This window comes from Salvelinus alpinus, chromosome 34 (assembly GCF_045679555.1).
Source record: "Salvelinus alpinus chromosome 34, SLU_Salpinus.1, whole genome shotgun sequence".
Classification (NCBI taxonomy): domain Eukaryota; kingdom Metazoa; phylum Chordata; class Actinopteri; order Salmoniformes; family Salmonidae; genus Salvelinus; species Salvelinus alpinus.
The window spans coordinates 13,264,303-13,284,859 of NC_092119.1; the positions used below are offsets into that span (position 1 = coordinate 13,264,303).

Sequence of the window (20,557 nt, forward strand, 5' to 3'; positions counted from 1 at the left end):
TCACTGTAAGGTCTACACCTGTTGGTTAAAGGGTTTGTAAGTCAGTTTTTCACTGTAAGGTGTACACCTGTTGGTTAAAGGGTTTGTAAGTACGTTTTTCACTGTAAGGTCTACACCTGTTGAATTCGACACATGTGACAAATAAAGTTTGATTTGATTTTAACGTGGCTGCAATAATCAAGGAGGTACAATGTGTGCGAGCGTCAGTCCAACTACTCTTACTGTTACGTTCACTGTCTTCAAACTCCCTGTCATAGATGAGCCAAGGCGCGGCGTGCATGTAATTCCACATTTCTTTTAATTGTAATGAAACCTTCACAAAAAGAACAGCGAAACAAACATGGCACACATAAATACACACAGAAAATAAATCATTACCCACAACATTAGGTGGGAAAAAGGGCTGCCTAAGTATGATTCCCAATCACAGACAACGATAGACAGCTGCCTCTGATTGGGAACACTCGGCCAAAAACAAAGAAATAGGAAACATAGAATGGCCACCCTAATCACACCCTGACCTAACCAAATAGAGAAATAAAACGGCTCTCTACGGTCAGGGCGTGACGCTGAACAACAAGGCATTTGAGTGGATTGTGGGTACAGACACACAGAGACACAAACAAGTTGAGCCGATCAGTTGATTTGATCTGATTTTATTCAAAGACAATGCCCAGAAACTTCAAATATTAACATTGCTTCATGGTGGACTTAACTCTGTTATGACAATAGTCATAGACTTCATTGTCTTCATCATCATTATCTTCATCAATTGTTTTTTCATTATTTGTTGATAATCATTGTTCGTAATCATTTAAAATGTAGATTTTCCTCACTTTTCGTTCTTCTTTTTTCCTTTAGAATTCAATAACATTAAAAAAGTTTTTAAAAATGACATTAACAACAGAAAATGAGTAAGACATAGTTAAGTGAGTCCAGACTAGAGTGTACAGTATTCTGCATGTACTATTCTGCATGTAGTATTCTGCGTGGTGTATTCTGCGTGCAGTATTCTGCAAGTACAGTATTCTGGATGTAGTATTCTGCATGTAATATTCTGCAAATGTTGTATTCTGCATATACAGTATTCTGCATATACAGTATTCTGCATATGTTGTATTCCGCATATGTTGTATTCCGCATGTACAGTATTCTGCATGTCGTATTCTGCATGTACAGTATTTTGCATGTAGTATTCTGCATGTAGTATTCTGCATATGTTGTATTCTGCATGTACAATATTCTGCATGTACAGTATCTGTATGTACAGTATCTGTATGGCAAGGCCTGGGTCCTTATGGCTCTGACGTCACTTTGACACTCTAACAGAGACACTTGAAGAGAAGACGTACAGAAGCCATTTTCCTTTGTAGGCACCATATTTGGACTCACACACAACACACACACACTCATACGCTCGAATGCTCACACAGGAACATGCTCTCACACACACACCAACAACAAATATTAAAAGATTAAAATCACTTATCCAAAAGCACAATGTGGAGGGGAAAAATTCATAGCAAGTGGAAAAGAAAAGATGCATAAGTTGGGGTAAGTTGAAATGGAGTGAGTGAAGAAAGGAGTGAGAGGAGGAGAGGAATGAGAGGCAGGAAGGAAAGAAGGAAGAAAGAAAACATTTGGCTACAACAAGAATGGGAGGTCGATGCAGTCCACAAGAAGAGAAGAAAACAGAGACGAGAACAGAGAAGAGAACAGATAAGAGAACAGATAAGAGAACAGAGAAGAGAACAGAGAAGAGAACAGAGAAGAGAAGAGAGAAGAGAACAGAGAAGAGAACAGAGAAGAGAACAGAGAAGAGAACAGAGAAGAGAACAGAGAAGAGAACAGAGACGAGAACAGAGAAGAGAACAGAGAAGAGAAGAGAGAAGAGAACAGAGAAGAGAAGAGAGAAGAGAACAGAGAAGAGAACAGAGAAGAGAACAGAGAAGAGAACAGAGAAGAGAACAGAGAAGAGAACAGAGACGAGAACAGAGACGAGAACAGAGACGAGAACAGAGACGAGAACAGAGACGAGAACAGAGAAGAGAACAGAGAAGAGAACAGAGAAGAGAACAGCACAGGAGGAGAGGAGAAAGTCAAGAGTTTGTTTGTTGGTTCTTGTAGTTCACAATTGGTTCTCTTTATAATTCTTTGTTTCAGTCATCATTCTGAGGTTTCTCAGTTATTTCAATTATTATTTAAATAAAGAGCTGCGATTGGACGACCCCTTCATCATTCCACCGGAGTGCTATCCTTCGTGTATTTCTTCTTGTCGTTCATTCATTCGTTAATTGTCGTCTTATTAACCATCCTGATGGAGGAAACCACTGGAGGGTCCTAATCCCCGAGGGTCAGGAGGGTGAGGAGTACGTCAGATACCCTGTAGATACTCCTCTGTCACGCACGCACGTGCGCACATGCAAGCAAGCATGAACACACTCATACTCACACGCAAAACCTTCCACCGAGAAACACCACCACTCGTTCAAAGTGCTTTCCTCCTCGTCCCCTCTATTGGGCTGAGGGTCTCTCTCCTCTCATAAGTGAGCATCTGTAGCTCAGTCTGCATCTCAGTCTGCATCTCAGTCTGCATCTCTGTCTGTATCTCTGTCTGTATCTCTGTCTGTATCTCTGTCTGTATATCTGTCTGTATCTCTGTCTGTATCTCTGTCTGTATATCAGTCTGTATATCAGTCTGTATATCAGTCTGCATATCAGTCTGTATATCAGTCTGTATATCAGTCTGCATCTCAGTCTGCATCTCAGTCTGTATCTCAGTCTGTATCTCAGTCTGTATCTCAGTCTGTATCTCAGTCTGTATCTCAGTCTGTTTCTCAGTCTGTTTCTCAGTCTGTTTCTCAGTCTGCACCTCAGTCTGCATCTCAGTCTGCATCTCAGTCTGTCTCTCAGTCTGCATCTCAGTCTGCACCTCAGTCTGCACCTCAGTCTGCATTCAACATCTTGTCTGCCTCGGGGTACGTAGGATACTTGATGGTCTCGATCTTCTCCTTCACCTTGTAGGATGGGTAGAGGCCGGTACGGCCCGTCTTGCGGTTGATGCCCTTGGAGTTGCCGTCCCAGTGGTTCCCCGCCACCCCGATCAGGTCGCCGGGCTCCAGGGGGATGTCGTCGGGGCTGCGGGGCTGGTGGGCGTACACGGCTAGTTGGTTGTGGGCGTTCTGGCCACCGAAGTAGTAGATGTCATCCAGGGAGTGGAAGTGAGACGAGGCGTCCGGATGGAGGGTCTGCATGATCTCATATGCCACACGACACACCTGGAGGTACACAAAAATCATGACAATTTATAGGTTTGAATACCAGGGAATTCTATCACCTATGTTATTTATATTCTGCATGAAAACTTGCAGGACCACATAGGTTATAGTAGGGTCCTTAATGTTCCCTGATCAGTGGGATACAGGAAAAACAGTGGATGAGAGTGGAAGAGAAGGTGAAAGGTTAAAGGTCACCTGTGAGGAGAAGGTGCAGACCAGGAAGTTGGTCTGTGACAGGAAGTGAATGTCCAGGATGACTCCTCTCAGTGAATTTTCAGTGTAGCGGTTATGTAGCCCCGCAGACCACGAGATGGAGTTATCACTGATGAACTCATAGTCTGGGTACCTGAGACACACACAGACCACGAGATGGAGTTATCACTGATGAACTCATAGTCTGGGTACCTGAGACACACACAGACCACGAGATGGAGTTATCACTGATGAACTCATAGTCTGGGTACCTGAGACACACACAGACCACGAGATGGAGTTATCACTGATGAACTCATAGTCTGGGTACCTGAGACACACACAGACCACGAGATGGAGTTATCACTGATGAACTCATAGTCTGGGTACCTGAGACACACACAGACCACGAGATGGAGTTATCACTGATGAACTCATAGTCTGGGTACCTGAGACACACACAGACCACGAGATGGAGTTATCACTGATGAACTCATAGTCTGGGTACCTGAGACACACACAGACCACGAGATGGAGTTATCACTGATGAACTCATAGTCTGGGTACCTGAGACACACACAGACCACGAGATGGAGTTATCACTGATGAACTCATAGTCTGGGTACCTGAGACACACACAGACCAAGGCAGTCAGATATAGACTGCCTAAAGTATCATACAGATATCAACGTGAATAAGACAACGTGAGAGTGTAATACTTTATCATAACTCTAAACTGATATTGAAACACATCAAATACAGCTTTCCGTCATACACACAAACATATCCACAATACATGTCCATGTTAGTCATTTAGCAGACGCTCTTATCCAGAGCCACTTACAGTTAGTTAGCTGAGACAACTTCATATCTCAGTCATAGTCGGTACATTTATAACACAAGACCTTCCTGCAGACACACACACACACTGCCAGTGGCGCACACACGCACACACTGCCAGTGGCGCACACACACACACACACACTGCCAGTGGCACACACACACACACACTGCCAGTGGCACACACACACACACACACACACACACACACACACACACACACACACACACACACACACACACACACACACACACACACACACACACACACACACACACACACACACACACACACACACACACACACACACACACACACACGTACTTAGCCTTGGCCTCCTTTAGTAGTGCGGGGTCGTCGGTGGCCAGGTAGACTCTCTTCTTGTCCACCAGCATGCGTCTAGCCAGATGTTGGAAGTGGTCTTCTACGTGAACCATGTACTCCTCTATAGGGTGGAAGGCTGCCTCTGTCCCCACTTTATCTGTCCGCCGCACATGGACCCTACAAGAGAGAACACACAAAGGAGATGAGTCAGAGGAGTTGGGTTAGGAGAGTCTGTGTGTGTGTGTGTGTGTGTGTGTGTGTGTGTGTGTGTGTGTGTGTGTGTGTGTGTGTGTGTGTGTGTGTGTGTGTGTGTGTGTGTGTGTGTGTGTGCCACTGGCAGTGTGTGTGTGTGTGTGTGTGTGTGTGTGTGTGTGTGTGTGTGTGTGTGTGTGTGTGTGTGTGTGTGTGTGTGTGTGTGTGTGTGTGTGTGTGTGTGTGTGTGTGTGTGTGTGTCTGTGTGTGTGTGTGACTGATTATGTGTGAATCAGAGAGCTCCTCTCCTAAAGTGATGGATGGTAGAGAGAGTGGGTTGTTTGAAGAGTGGCTGGAGCACCTCCCTCCCTCCCTCCCTCCCTCCCTCCCTCCCTCCCTCCCTGTCTGACTCCCTCCCTGTCTGACTCTCTCCCTCTCTTTACAGGTCTCTCTCACACACAGGAATCACAGTGCTAAGAGCAGCGCAGGTCTGTGGAGATCATCTGCCTATTCAGCCCTTTCAACTGGCCTCTCAGTTCACACCAGTCTATCTACAGGCCCTATAGAGCTCAGTCATCAAAGACTTGGTCCCAATGCCCTTAAATGTCTCCCTCAGTTCAGAATACTGGGATGTAGCCATAGCCTTCTGCACAGTAGGGGTACATGTATTTCCACTGCTTACAGTTTGTTACTTCCTGAGAAGGTCTGAGAAGAGATCCCACTGCTCACAGTTTGTTACTTCCTGAGAAGGTCTGAGAAGAGATCCCACTGCTCACTACAACCACGGAGACAGAGAACCCAGCACTTCACAGCATTCTACCTCCCTCCCTCCCTCCCTCCCTCCCTCCCTCCCTCCCTCCCTCCCTCCCTCCCTCCCTCCCTCCCTCTCACAACATAAAGGGAAAAGAGCTGCTTTCACATTTCAATCGCATCACTCAGTAGAGAGAGATGAAGAGTATGTGGTGTGTGTGTGTGTGCAGGTGTGCAGGTGTTTCCCTTGGGAGAGAGAGAAGTATATAGAAAGAGAAATAGATAAAGAGAGGGAGAAAAAAGAACGGTGTGTACATACAGGGCATTCTGAAAGTATTCAGATCCCTTGACTTTTTCCACATTTTGTTACATTACAGCATTATTCTAAAATTGATTAAATCGTTTTTTCCCCTCACCAATCTACACACAATACCCCATAATGACAAAGCAAAAACTTTTTTATATACATTTTTGCAAATGTATTAAAAATACAAAACTGAAATATCACATTAACATACCTATTCAGACCCTTTATTCAGTACTTTGTTGAAGCACCTTTGGCAATGATGACAGCCTTGAGACTTCTTGGGTATGACGCTAGATTGGTACGCCTATATTTGGGGTTTCTCCCATTCTTCTCTGCAGATCATTTCAAGCTCTGTCAGGTTGGATGGGGAGCATTGCTGCACAGCTATTTTCAGGTCTCTCCAGAGATGTTCAATCGGGTTCAAGTCCAGGTTCTGGCTGGGCCACTCAAGGACATTCAGAGACTTGTCCTGAAGGCACTCCTGAATTGTCTTGGCTGTGCCTAGGGTCGTTGTCCTGTTGGAAGGTGAACCTTCGCCCCAGTCTGAGGTCCTGAGCTCTCTGGAGCAGGTTTTCATCAAGGTGTCTATGTAATTTGCTCCATTCATCTTTCCCTCGATCCTGACTAGTCTCCCAGTCCCTGCCACTGAAAAACATGATGCTGCCACCACCATGCTTCCCTGTGGGGATGGTGCCAAGTTTCCTCCAGATGTGACGCTTTGCATTCAGGCGAAAGAGTTAAATCTTGGTTTCATCAGACCTAAGAATCTTGTTCCTCATAGTCTGAGAGTCCTTTAGGTAGGTGCCTTTTGGCAAACTCCAAGCGAGCTGTCATGTGACTTTTACTGAGGGGTGGCTTCCGTCTGGCCACTCTACCATAAAGGCCTGATCGGTGGAGTGCTGCAGAGATGGTTGTCCTTCTGGAAGGTTCTGCCATCTCCAAAGAGGAACTCTGGAGCTCTGTCAGAGTGTCACCTGGACCAATTAATTTAATCAATTTTAGAATAAGGCTGTAATGTAACAAAATGTGGAAAAAGGAAAGGGGTCTGAATACTTTCAGAATGCACTGTATGTGTGCTCATGCATGTGTGTGGTAGAGTCCTGCATCGGGTTGGATAGCCACGGTTCCCCGTGGGTGAGCCGCAAAAAAAATGAAAACATTCTTTCAATGGGTCATCTCGCGGTTCAGAACAATTACAATGCGGGTCGGTAACATATCAAATCAAGATTCAACACTTTTTAAAAACCAAGGAGCTTGTTGTGTTGCATTTTGTTGTGAATTTCATTCTGTCAGCGGTGAGGCAGACATAAGGCTACCAGCCACGCACCTATTTAGAGTGTGGAGCTGGGCACTGTCTCTTACTGAATTCATGTGGTGTTTATGTTCCCTCTCCACACATGAGAATATGACACGTGACCATGTTTACTTTCCCTGGATAGTCTAGCTCATGCAAAAATGGCTGACGTAGGCCTAGAAATAAAAAGAAAGGCTACGATAAGGAAATAGGCTACAACATCACCGTGGAAACAGGCGCTGCACGAGTAGAATCCTCAGTTTGGAAGGACAACAACGTGGTAGATGGCTACACAGCCGGCACAAAGAACAAGCAGCCTATTTGTTTTTGATTATTACGTTAATTATCAGTTAATTAGACAATACGCAGACCATACGCAGGCCATATAAAGTGTAAACGGGAGCGGCCTATTTTTTAAGCCTATATTTCGATTCTGGGAATGGTTTATTTACATTTGAATTAGGCCTAAACTCTTTGATTATCTAAACGATATTGAATGTATCGTTTTGTCAGCTATAGGCTTATTTATGTAAGAAGGCAAAAAAATTTTTTTTCATTTATTTTATTTAACCTTTTATTTAACTAGAAAGGTCAGTTAATTAAGAACAAATTCTTATTTACAATGATGGCCTACCAAGAGGCAAAAGACCTCCTGCGGGGATGGGGCTGGGATTAAAAATACAAATGTAGGACAAACACAACACAACAAGAGAGACAACACAACACTACATAAATATAGACCCAAGACAACATAGCATGGCAGCAACACATGACAACACAGCATGGTAGCAACATGGCAGCAGAACAACACGGTAGCAGCACAAAACAGGGTACAAACATTATTAGGCACAGACAACAGCACAAAAGGCAAGAAGGTAGAGACAACAACACATGTCAGTAAGAGTGTCCATGATTGAGTCTTTGAAAGAAGAAGGCTATTTTTCAAGGCATTGTTTCCTTTCATAATTAATGCAGGGAAGTGGAATATTAATAATAGCCTAATAATAATAATAATAGTAATAACATCCTAATAATAATACTTATATTAATAATAGCCTAATAATAACAATAGTAATAATAATAATATTAATAGTAATAACAGCCTAATAATAATTATAGTAATAACAGCATAATAATAATACTATTAATAGTAATAATAGCATAATAATAATTATTATAGCAATAGTAATAATAATATTAATAGTAATAACAGCCTAATACTAATTATAGTAATAGTAATAACAGCATAATAATAATATTATTAATAGTAATAATAGCATAATAATAATAATTATAGCAATAGTAATAATAATATTAATAGTAATAACAGCATAATAATAATATTATTAATAGTAATAATAGCATAATAATAATAATTATAGCAATAGCAATAGTAATATTAATAGTAATAATAGCATAATAATAATACTAGTACTACTACAAATAGTAATAATAATAGTAATAATAACAATACTAATAGTATTAAAAATACTAGTAGTAATAGTAATAGTAATACTACTAGTAGTACCAATAATGGTAGTGATAAAAATAATAATAGTAATACCACTACTAATAATACTAATACTAATAATAATAATAGTAATACTAGTAATAATACTAGTAATAATAATAATAATAATAATAGTAGTAATAGGAATAATAATAATAATAATAGTAATAATAACCTAATAATAATAATAGTAATAAAACCTAATATTCTGGAGTCATAAACACAATTAATAAATAATTTATGTTATAAGGCTGCTAACGGATCTGCTTTCGGAACAATTTTACGTGCGTAGATTGGGTTGGTGGGGTTGTGGACAGAAATCTGTCCTGATCTCGGGTATTGGGTGGGGCTGGAATTGATGTGGCCGACGTGGGGCGGGTGCGGCGCCAAAAAACAGATCTGTGTAGCACTCTAGTGTGGATTGCGTCCACCTACCCTATGATGGGGTGGCTGAAGCCCAGTTTGGCGGTGGTATCCTGGATCTCTTTCTCCAGCCAGGCCTGGGGCCGGATCAGGTACTTGACCAACTGAGACACCCACCACACGGACGGGTCTCCATGGAGCCGGTGGAGGCGCTGGGCCAGGTCCTCTGGGATAGCCAGGGGCAGGTAGGGGGGGCGGGGGTGGAGACTGTCAACGATGGGTAACTCTACCACCTGAATGTCTCTGTCGTTAGCCTCACCTGGGGGGGAGAGAGGTAGAGAGGGGGTAATAAAGAGTGTAAGGGAAGGTAGAGAGGGAGACGGAAAGAGACAGAGGGAGTGAGAGAGAAAGAGAGGGGGCGGGGAAGACAGACAGAGAGAGAGAGGGGGGGGACAGAGAGAGAGAGAGAGGGTTGGGGGAGACAGAGAGAGAGAGAGACAGAGAGAGAGAGAGAGAGGGGGGGGGAGACAGAGGGGGGGTGGGGGTGGGGGAGACAGCGAGAGAGAGAGAGAGAGAGAGAGATACTGTAGGAAGTAGTAATAGAGTAGGATTGAATTGAATTGATATCAATCCTCCAGCATGGTGTTTTGATGCATGTAGCAGTAAAGATGCACTGAGAATCTGAGGTATGAGGAGCATGTCTAAACAGCAGAACAGAGGGGGAAGAAGTGTTCCACTTCACCACAATGTTGACATTTACAATATTAACATCATTCAAATTATAATAATCAATATTTTCAACGGGACAACATTAACAACAATAATCAAGGGTAAAAATAACCATACATTGAACAATAACAATAAGCATAGAGGACATGTGCAGGTTGGTTGGTCTGTCAGACACTGTCCCTCATCTTATGGCAGGCAGCAATGTAGTGCGCTGCCAACCCACAGCTCTCTGCGTCCTGCCCCAACAGGACGGGTAGCTTATTCTCATCAGAGAGGTCTTTGAAACCTTGAATAAGGGTTTAAAATTTGGGGAAATGACACTCTAATGGTTTCATATTTTTTACATTTTGTCAGGAAATGCAGCTCTGTCTTGGCTTCTGCTGTGGTTCTATCCATCGCTCCTCTCTCAGTTCAGTTGGCATGGAAACATATGTTTACATTGCCAAAGCAAGTGAAATAGATAATAAACACTAAAAATTAACTGTAAACATTACACTCACAAAAGTTCCAAAATAATAAACACATTTCAAATGTCATATGTGGAAATAGTTAAAGTACAAAAGGGAAAATAAATAAACATAAATATAGGTTGTATTTACTATGGTGTTTGTTCTTCACTGGTTTCTCTTTTCTTTTGGCAACAGGTCACAAATCTTGCTGCTGTGAGCCAGCAGCACCCTGCATCCCACTGCTGGCTTGCCTCTGAAGTTCAGCAGGGTTGGTCCTGGTCAGTCCCTGAATGGGAGACCAGATGCTACTGGAAGTGGTGTTGGAGGGCCAGTAGGAGGCACCCTTTCCCCTGGTCTATAAAAAAATATTCTAATCCCCAGGGTAGTGATTGGGGACATTCCCCTGTGAAGGGTGCTGTCTCTCTGTGATCACCAAAGATCCCATGGCACTTATTGTAAGAGTAGGGGTGTTAACCCTGTTGTCCTGGCTAAATTCCCAATCAGGCCTGCATGGCACCTAATCATCCCCAGTTTACAATTGGCTCATTGATCCCCCTCCTCTCCCCTGTAACTATTCCCCAGGTTGTTGCTGTAAATGAGAATGTGTCTCAATCAAGTTACCTGGTAAAATGACACACTGGTATTTCACCCAATAGATATGAGAGTTTATCAAAATTGAGTTTGTTTTTGAATTCTTTGCGGGTCTGTGTAATCTGATGGAAATATGTTTCTCTAATATGGTTGTACATTTGGCAGGAGGATAGGAAATGCCGCTCAGTTTCCAACTCATTTTGTGGGCATTGTGCACACTGAGTCTGTACATAGTAAAAGCGTTCCTTAAGTTTGGGTCAGTCACTGTGGTCAGGTATTCTGCCACTGTCTCCTCTCTGTTCAGGGCCAAATGGCATTCTAGTTTGCTCAGTTAGGAATCACTCCCTTTTAGGTGGTTGTACAATTTAATTTTCTGGATTTTGATAATTAGCGGGTATCGGCCTAATTCAGCTCTGCATGCATTATTTGGTGTTTTACGTTGTAAACAGAGGACATTTTTGCCGAATTCTGCATGCAGAGTCTCAATTTGGTGTTTGTCCCATTTTTGTGAATTCTTGGTTGGTGAGCGGACACCAGACCTCACAACCATAAAAGGCAATGGGTTCTATAACTGATTCAAGTATTTTTAGCCAGATCCTAATTGGTATGTCAAATGTTATGTTCCTTTTGATGCCATAGAAGGCCCTTCTTACCTTGTCTCTCATACCTCTCTGACCGTTCACAGCTTTGTGGAAGTTACCTGTTGCGCTGATGTTTAGGCCAAGGTATGAATAGTTTATGTGCTCCAGGGCAATGTTAACTCGATGGAATTTGTATTTGTGGTCCTGGCAACTGGATCTTTTTTGTAACACCATTATTTTTGTCTTACTGAGATTTACTGTCAAGGCCCAGGTCTGACAGAATCTGTGCAGAAGATCTAGGTGATGCTGTCCCCCTCCTTGGATGGGGACAGAAGCACCAGATCATCAGCAAACAGTAGACATTTGACTCTAGTAGGGTGAGGCCGGGTGCTGCGACTGTTCTAGTGACCTTGCCAATTTGTTGATGTATATGTTGAAGAGGGTGGGGCTTAAGCTGCATCCCTGTCTCACCCCACGGCACTGTGGAAAGAAATGTGTGTTTTTTGCCAATTTTAACTGCACACTTGTTGTTTGTGTTGATTGGATTTTATAATGTTGTATGTTTTCCCTCAACACCACTTTCCATCAATTTCTAAAGCAGACCCTCACGCCAAATTGAGTCAAAAGCTTTTTTGAAATCAACAAAGCATGAGTAGACTTTGCCTTTGTTTTGGTTTGTTTGTTTGTCAATTAGTGTGTGCAGGGTGAACACGTGGTCTGTCATACGGTAATTTGGTAAAAAGTCAATTTGACGTTTGCTCAGTACATTATTTTCACTGAGGAAATGTACAAGTGTTCGGTTAATGTCAATGCAGAGGATTTTCTCAAGGTTACTGTTGACGCATATCCCACGGTAGTTACTGGGGTCAAATTTGTTTCCACTTTTGTGGATTGGGGTGATCAGTCTTTAGTTCCAAATATTGGGGAAGATGCCAGAGCTGAGGATGATGTTAAAGAGTTTAAGTATAGCCAATTGGAATTTGTGGTCTGTATATTTTATCATTTCATTTCAGATACCATCAACATTACAGGCTTTTTTGCGTTGGAGGGTTTGTATTTTGTCCTGAAGTTCATTCAATGTAATGGGAGAATCCAGTGGGTTCTGTTAGTCTTTAATAGTTGATTCTAAGATTTGTATTTGATCATGTATATGTTTTTGCTGTTTGTTCTTTGTTATAGGGCCAAAAAGATTGGAGAAGTGGTTTATCCATACATCTCCGTATTAGATAGATAACTCTTCGTGTTGTTTGTTTAGTGTTTTCCAATTTTCCGAGAAGTGGTCAGAGGCTATGGATTCTTCAATTACATTGAGCTGATTTCTGACGTATTTCTGCATTGTTTTAGTGATTCACCATAGTGAAGGCGTAGGCTCAGGTTTTCTGGGTCTTTATGTTTTGTTTGGATAGGTTTCTGAATTTCTTTATCAGGTTTTTGAATTCTTCATCAAACCATTTGTCATTGTTTTACATTTTCTTAGGTTTTCTGCTAGAATTTGTTTTGCTTTGATAGGGATGCTGGGAGGTCAAATATACTGTTTAGGTTTTCTACTGCCAAGTTAACACCTTCACTATTATATTGAAACATTTTGTCCAGGAAGTAGTCCAAAAGGGATTAAATTTGTTGTTGCCTAATCTGTTTTTTGGTAGGTCTCTGTCTCTCCTCTCCACTGCTCTAGACTAACACTGCTGCAGGCTGATTCTGCCTGTATCCCCTAGGACAGTGGTTCCAAACCTTTTGCGGTTAGTGTACCACCATCTGAATTTTGCTCTGCCAGTAAAGTACCCCCTCATGTGCATTTTACCAATAGGCCTATGACCTCATGAGTCTTCTAAAGTACCCCCTGTGGATAGGCCAAGTACCCCCAGGGGTCCTAGTAACCCTGGTTGGGAACCAATGCCCTCGGACACCCTGTTTTCCAGTTCTTATTATTTAAACACCACACCACGCTCAAACATACAGTATCTGGAATAACTCGTTTCAGTCTTTATCCATTCAACCATTCTTAAACCAGACAGATCTTCTCATTACTAACAAGTAAGCCCGGTCGAGAAGCTTCAAAGGACGCTGAACAATACAATTACAGACAATCCAAGTAGTTATAGTTACAGTGGAAACAATGAAAGTTCCAATACAGCCATGGGCGTTGGGTGTACAAGTACAACAGCTGAAAGCAGATAGATAACACAGTCACACCTACAGCACTGCTAGTGGTGGAAATCACCATGACTCTTCTATATCCTGAAGAGCCCTTCTATATCTAAAGAGTTATTGGCTAGTTAAAGACTCATTGTACATCTTGACCCTCCTCCTCTGAGTAGGAGTGCTGATGACACATTCTGACAGAGAGTAATAATTAGTTTCACACGCCTCAAGAACAGTTTTACTTCCCATTTATCAAGTCAATGAAATATGAATGAATGACTTTTACAATGGGACATCCCCACGGAGGGAAGAAAGAGCGAGAGGGATATAGAGAGAGAAGAGAGGGATAGAGAGAGAGAAGAGAGGGATAGAGAGAGAGAAGAGAGGGATAGAGAGAGAGAAGAGAGGGATATAGAGAGAGAAGAGAGGGATATAGAGAGAGAAGAGAGGGATATAGAGAGAGAAGAGAGGGATATAGAGAGAGAAGAGAGGGATATAGAGAGAGAAGAGAGGGATATAGAGAGAGAAGAGAGGGATATAGAGAGAGAAGAGAGGGATATAGAGAGAGAAGAGAGGGATATAGAGAGAGAAGAGAGGGATATAGAGAGAGAAGAGAGGGATAGAGAGAGAGAAGAGAGGGATAGAGAGAGAGAAGAGAGGGATAGAGAGAGAGAAGAGAGGGATATAGAGAGAGAAGAGAGGGATATAGAGAGAGAAGAGAGGGATATAGAGAGAGAAGAGAGGGATATAGAGAGAGAAGAGAGGGATATAGAGAGAGAAGAGAGGGATATAGAGAGAGAAGAGAGGGATATAGAGAGAGAAGAGAGGGATATATAGAGAGAAGAGAGGGATATAGAGAGAGAAGATAGGGATATAGAGAGAGAAGAGAGGGATAGAGAGAGAGAAGAGAGGGATAGAGAGAGAGAAGAGAGGGATAGAGAGAGAGAAGAGAGGGATATAGAGAGAGAAGAGAGGGATATAGAGAGAGAAGAGAGGGATATAGAGAGAGAAGAGAGGGATATAGAGAGAGAAGAGAGGGATATAGAGAGAGAAGAGAGGGATATAGAGAGAGAAGAGAGGGATATAGAGAGAGAAGAGAGGGATATAGAGAGAGAAGAGAGGGATATAGAGAGAGAAGAGAGGGATATAGAGAGAGAAGAGAGGGATATAGAGAGAGAAGAGAAGATAATGTCTGCTTTCTTTTCATAAAAAAGAGCAAATGAAAAGAAGAAATGTCGCTTTGAATGAATGAACTGGAATATTTCACCAAACAAAATCATTAAAACAGTCAAAGCTCTAATCACCATTTTGTGTCACGCCCTGATCTGTTTCACCTGTCCTTATGCTTGTCTCTACCCCCCTGAAGGTGTCGCCCATCTTCCCCATTATCCCCTGTGTACTTAAACCTGTGTTTTCTGTCTGTGCCAGTTCATTTTGTTCAACAAACTTACCAGCGTTTTTCCCGTTGCTCCTGTCTGTCTATAGTTCCTGTTTTCTAGTTTTCCCGGTTTTGACCTTTCTGCCTGCCCCGACCTTTAGTCTGCCTGCCGTCAGGCCGTACCGACCTCTGCCTGACCTGACCCTGAGCCCGTCTGCCGTCCTGTACCTTTGCCCCACTACTCTGGATTACCAACCTCTGCCTGACCTGACCCTGAGCCCGCCTGCCGTCCTGTACCTTTGCCCCACTACTCTGGATTACCAACCTCTGCCTGACCTGACCCTGAGCCCGCCTGCCGTCCTGTACCTTTGCCCCACTATACTGGATTACCGACCTCTGCCTGACCTGACCCTGAGCCCGCCTGTCGTCCGGTACCTTTGCCCCACTACTCTGGATTACCAAACTCTGCCTGACCTGACCCTGAGCCCGCCTGTCGTCCGGTACCTTTGCCCCACTACTCTGGATTACCAAACTCTGCCTGACCTGACCCTGAGCCCGCCTGTCGTCCGGTACCTTTGCCCCACTACTCTGGATTACCGACCTCTGCCTGACCTGACCCTGAGCCCGCCCGCCTGTCGTCCTGTACCTTTGCCCCACTATACTGGATTACCGACCTCTGCCTGACCTGACCCTGAGCCCGCCTGTCGTCCGGTACCTTTGCCCCACTACTCTGGATTACCAAACTCTGCCTGACCTGACCCTGAGCCTGCCTGCCGTCCTGTACCTTTGCCCCACTATACTGGATTACTGACCTCTGCCTGACCTGACCCTGAGCCCGTCTGCCGTCCTGTACCTTTGCCCCACTACTCTGGATTACTGACCTCTGCCTGACCTGACCCTGAGCCCGTCTTCCGTCCTGTACCTTTGCCCCACTATACTGGATTACTGACCTCTGCCTGACCTGACCCTGAGCCCGTCTGCCGTCCTGTACCTTTGCCCCACTACTCTGGATTACTGACCTCTGCCTGACCTGACCCTGAGCCCGTCTGCCGTCCTGTACCTTTGCCCTACTATACTGGATTACTGACCTCTGCCTGACCTGACCCTGAGCCTGCCCGTATTCGATTGAATAAACTTTTGTTACTTCGACACTGTCTACACCTGGGTCTTACCTTCAAACCTGATAATTTTGCAATTTAAAACAAAAGATAAATAATTAATTCATCAACAAAATTACATTTACAGAGAAACTAAGAAACAAATAAAGAGGGCATGTGAATATCAAAGTGTGCAGAATTTAAATCATGCCTTGGAAAAAATATTTAAAATTATTAATTAGGAAATCTCTCTCTCTCTCTCTCTCTCTCTCTCTCTGCTCTCTTTTACGAGAGAGAGAGAGAGAGGCAGACTCAAAGCAGTACATTAGTCATCATCACTCTCCCTGTACCATATACGATGAACGAGATGTATAATGTCATTCTGTTACTTGGTACCCTGTGCTCTGTGTGAAGTATGTTACCATGGACACAACCCCCTCATCAAAGGTCACGGTCAACTCACCTGACCAATGTCCGGTGGTGACCCCGGTGCGGTCGGTGCATGTCTGACTGACTGGGAGGAAGACGGTCTCCCAGCCGCCCGTGGCGTAGCGCCAGTTCTGGGACTCCAGGATGAGGGTACGCTGGGTGCCGTAGGCGATCATGAAGCAGTAGACCACGTGGTGCAGCTGGCAGCCATAGCCACAGCCCTTGTTGATGTTACACACCAGCTTCCTGGCCTTGGAGCAGTCCTGGGGGTTCTGGAGGGGAGAGGGGAGGAGAAGGGGAGAGACGGGGTACACTTGTTACAACACACTGAGGTGCCTTGTTAGCTAATGTTATGGTGAAGATGAAAGAGTCGAGACACTGTCACACATTTCAGAGCCAAAAGTGTATTTCAGAGTGCCGGATCTTCTCTTATAGAGACCATAGAGAGACAGACGGACACATTGTCCCAGAAATAAGGATTTGAGCCCATTGCCTACAACTTAATACTTCAAACCAGAGTGTCTGTTTTTTCTGTTCTGTTACTCTAGTCCGTCAGTCCTGCAGGAGGGGAGGGAGTCAGGGAGGGTCTGAAGACAGAATCCATTAACGTGATGTTCTTAACTCATCTCCTGATCCTACTAATCAGGTTGACAACATGTTAACTAAGAACTAGGATTACAGCTCTGAGACTGTAGGGGCTGGGTGGGCTGTCATCATTATATATGCACTACTGGTCAAAAGTTTTAGAACACCTACTCATTCAAGCATTCCAGGTGAAGCTGGTTGAGAGAATGCCAAGAGTGTGCTAAGCTGTCACCAAGGCAAATGGTGGCTATTTTGAAGAATCTCAAATGTAAAATATATTTTGATTTGTTTAACACTTTTTTGGTTACTATATGATTTCATATGTGTTATTTCATAGTTTTGATGTCTTCACAATTATTCTACAATGTAGAAAATAGTAAAAATTAAGAAAAACCCTGGAATGAGTAGGTGTGTCAAAAACTTTTGACTGGTACTGTATGTATCCACACCCCTTTGCTTTGACAATCCAAATTGAGCTCAGGAGCATTCCATTTCCTTTGATCATCCTTCAGATGTCACTACAACTTGATTGGAGCCCACCTGTTGCCAATTCAATTGTTTGGACATGATTTAGAAAGAAACACACCTGTATATATAAGGTCCCAGCTGACAGTGCAGTTAACAGTGCATGCACTGTGATGAGGCATATATCTGGGGAAGGGTATAAAACAATTTCTAGAGTGTTGAAAGTTTCCAAGAGCACAGTGGTCTTCAAAAAATATGGAACTAACCAGACTCCTCCTAGAGCAGGCCGTCCAACCAAACTGAGCAACCGGGCAAAAAGGACCTTGGTCAGGGAGATGACCATTAACCCAATGACCACTCTGACAGAACTACAGACTTCCTTGGCTGTCTCTACAGTACTTCACCAATCTCGGCTTTATGGGAGAGTGGCCAGACGGAAGCCACTCCTGAGAAAAAGGCACATGGCAGCACGCCTGGAGATTTAAAAAAGAAACGTGAAAGATTCTGAGAGAATAAGGCAAACAATTCTGTGGTCTGTTGAGACAAAAATATAACTCTTTGGCCTGAATGCAAAGCGCTATGTCTGGAGAAAACCAGGCACAGCTCATCACCCGTCTAACACCATCCCTACTGTGAAGCATGATGGTGGCAGCATCATGCTATGGGGATGCTTTTCACCAGCAGGGACTGGAATACTGTTACTTGGCCAATCAGGAACATTCACTGTCTTTGTGTTATAGGTTATTGCTGCTGAAAGGTGAATTCCTCTCCCAGTCTCTGGTGTAAAGCAGACTGAAGCACATTTTCCTCTAGGATTTTGCCTGTGCTTAGCTCCATCCTGTTTCTTGTCATCCTGATGTCAAGCATACCCATACCATGACACAGCTACCACCATTCTTGAAAATAAGGAGGCAGTTACTCAGTGATGTGTTGTGTTGGATTTGACCTAAGCATACAGTAATGCTTTGCACTTAGGCACACAAGTATATTCGTTTGTTGTGTTTTTTTGCAGTATTACTTTAGTTCCTTGTTGCATACAAGATGCATGTTTAGGAATATTCTGTATATTTGTATTCTTCTTTTCAACTTGATTTGATTTTGTGTGTGTTTGTGACTGGAGGAGGGTGGGGTGGAGGGGGGGTATGGAAAGGTCAACCATCAGTCACTGGCAGCTGATAGGAGATGTATGGTGGGGACTGGGGATCTGGGAGAGAAAGAAAGGTAGAGGGAGCGATTGTGTGTGTGTATAGAGTATATAAGGGGTAGAGCAGCAGAGGGATCGCCCCCTTCCATTGACTGTTGATGGATAGCTGAGGTAGGAACAGAGAGACAGGCAAGATCACTGCTCCTCCATCACACACGGCCAATATGCTATCAGACCAACACACACACACACACACACACACACACACACACACACACACACACACACACACACACACACACACACACACACACACACACACACACACACACACACACACACACACACACACACACACACACACACACATCAAGTGAATCACTAGCTAGTTAACATGAATAGCACAGAGGGATTCATTACTACTCATTAACAACCTCTACTTTGCTCTCAGCATTCCTCATCAATTAGGGCCCTGTGTTTTGGGATATCATGTCACATGTCCTAGATTTTAACCTTTATTTTAAGCCTTTTCCAGAAATGACAATTACACCAAAAATAAAAGCATTTGTCTGAGGATGGTGCTGGATCATCTGACATAAAAAGAAAAGGGGAAAGGTTGATGATCGTCCAAAACGTATCATTAACTAGCCTACACACACACACACACACAAACACACACACACACCTATTCACACACACACACACACACTCCCATGCACACACATAGGCACACACACACACACTCCCATTCACGCACACACACACGCACGCACGCACACACACACTCCCATGCACGCACGCACGCACACACACACACACAACACACAACACGTGTGCATTTTCTATGATATGACACAGTTTGAGTTGGCACTCTCCTGTTATATACCGAAAAGATAGTTGCATAACCTAGCTAGCTCAGCTCCTTCACAAGACACAAAGCAGGTTGAAAGGTTCTCAATATGGTTACACTGTTGAGTGATACGTTGTCATGAAGCCTGGCAACAACAACATAATTACAAGTGTGTCAGGAGGGAGAGAAACATCTTGCAGATATTAATCTAACTCACAGGGGAGGCTACAATCACATCCCACCACTAGCTGTCTGAATCCTGTTACACACCGACAGAGGGGAGATTAGTGTGTTACTGACAGAGGGGTATATGTGTACCAGTGACAGAGAGGAGCTCTGGTCCTGTATGGCTCAGTTGGTAGAGCTTCCATGTTGGTAGAGCTTCCATGTTGGTAGAGCTTCCACACTTCCATGTGTGTCCTAGGTGTTGGTCTGTGTTGTAGACATAACTGTTGGTGTTGGTCTGTGTTGTAGACATAACTGTTGGTGTTGGTCTGTGTTGGAGACATAACTGTTGGTGTTGGTCTGTGTTGGAGACATAACTGTTGGTGTTGGTCTGTGTTGGTAACTGTTGGTGTTGGTCTGTGTTGGAGACATAACTATAACTGTTGGTCTGTGTTGTAGACATAACTGTTGGTCTGTGTTGGAGACATAACTGTTGGTCTGTGTTGGAGACATAACTGTTGGTGTTGGTCTGTGTTGTAGACATAACTGTTGGTCTGTGTTGTAGACATAACTGTTGGTCTGTGTTGTAGACATAACTGTTGGTGTTGGTCTGTGTTGTAGACATAACTGTTGGTCTGTGTTGTAGACATAACTGTTGGTGTTGGTCTGTGTTGGAGACATAACTGTTGGTGTTGGTCTGTGTTGGAGACATAACTGTTGGTCTGTGTTGTAGACATAACTGTTGGTGTTGGTCTGTGTTGTAGACATAACTGTTGGTCTGTGTTGTTGTAGACATAACTGTTGGTCTGTGTTGTAGACATAACTGTTGGTGTTGGTCTGTGTTGGAGACATAACTGTTGGTGTTGGTCTGTGTTGTAGACATAACTGTTGGTCTGTGTTG

The 20,557-nt window shown here is 43.6% G+C and overlaps 1 protein-coding gene across 1 annotated transcript in view; it reads right to left on the minus strand.

Annotated features, from left to right (window-relative positions):
* Window positions 1-640: 640 nt before the first annotated feature.
* Window positions 641-20,557, minus strand: part of fut8a (fucosyltransferase 8a (alpha (1,6) fucosyltransferase)) — a 184,203-nt gene continuing 164,286 nt past the window's right edge. The window contains exons 6-10 of the mRNA XM_071382212.1: window positions 16,482-16,765; window positions 9,124-9,370; window positions 4,636-4,812; window positions 3,474-3,624; window positions 641-3,278 (exon numbers count right to left, since the gene is read on the minus strand). Of these exons, the coding sequence (XP_071238313.1) occupies window positions 2,946-3,278; window positions 3,474-3,624; window positions 4,636-4,812; window positions 9,124-9,370; window positions 16,482-16,765 (1,192 nt within the window). The 3' untranslated portion in view covers window positions 641-2,945. The remainder of the gene's footprint in view (window positions 3,279-3,473; window positions 3,625-4,635; window positions 4,813-9,123; window positions 9,371-16,481; window positions 16,766-20,557) is intronic.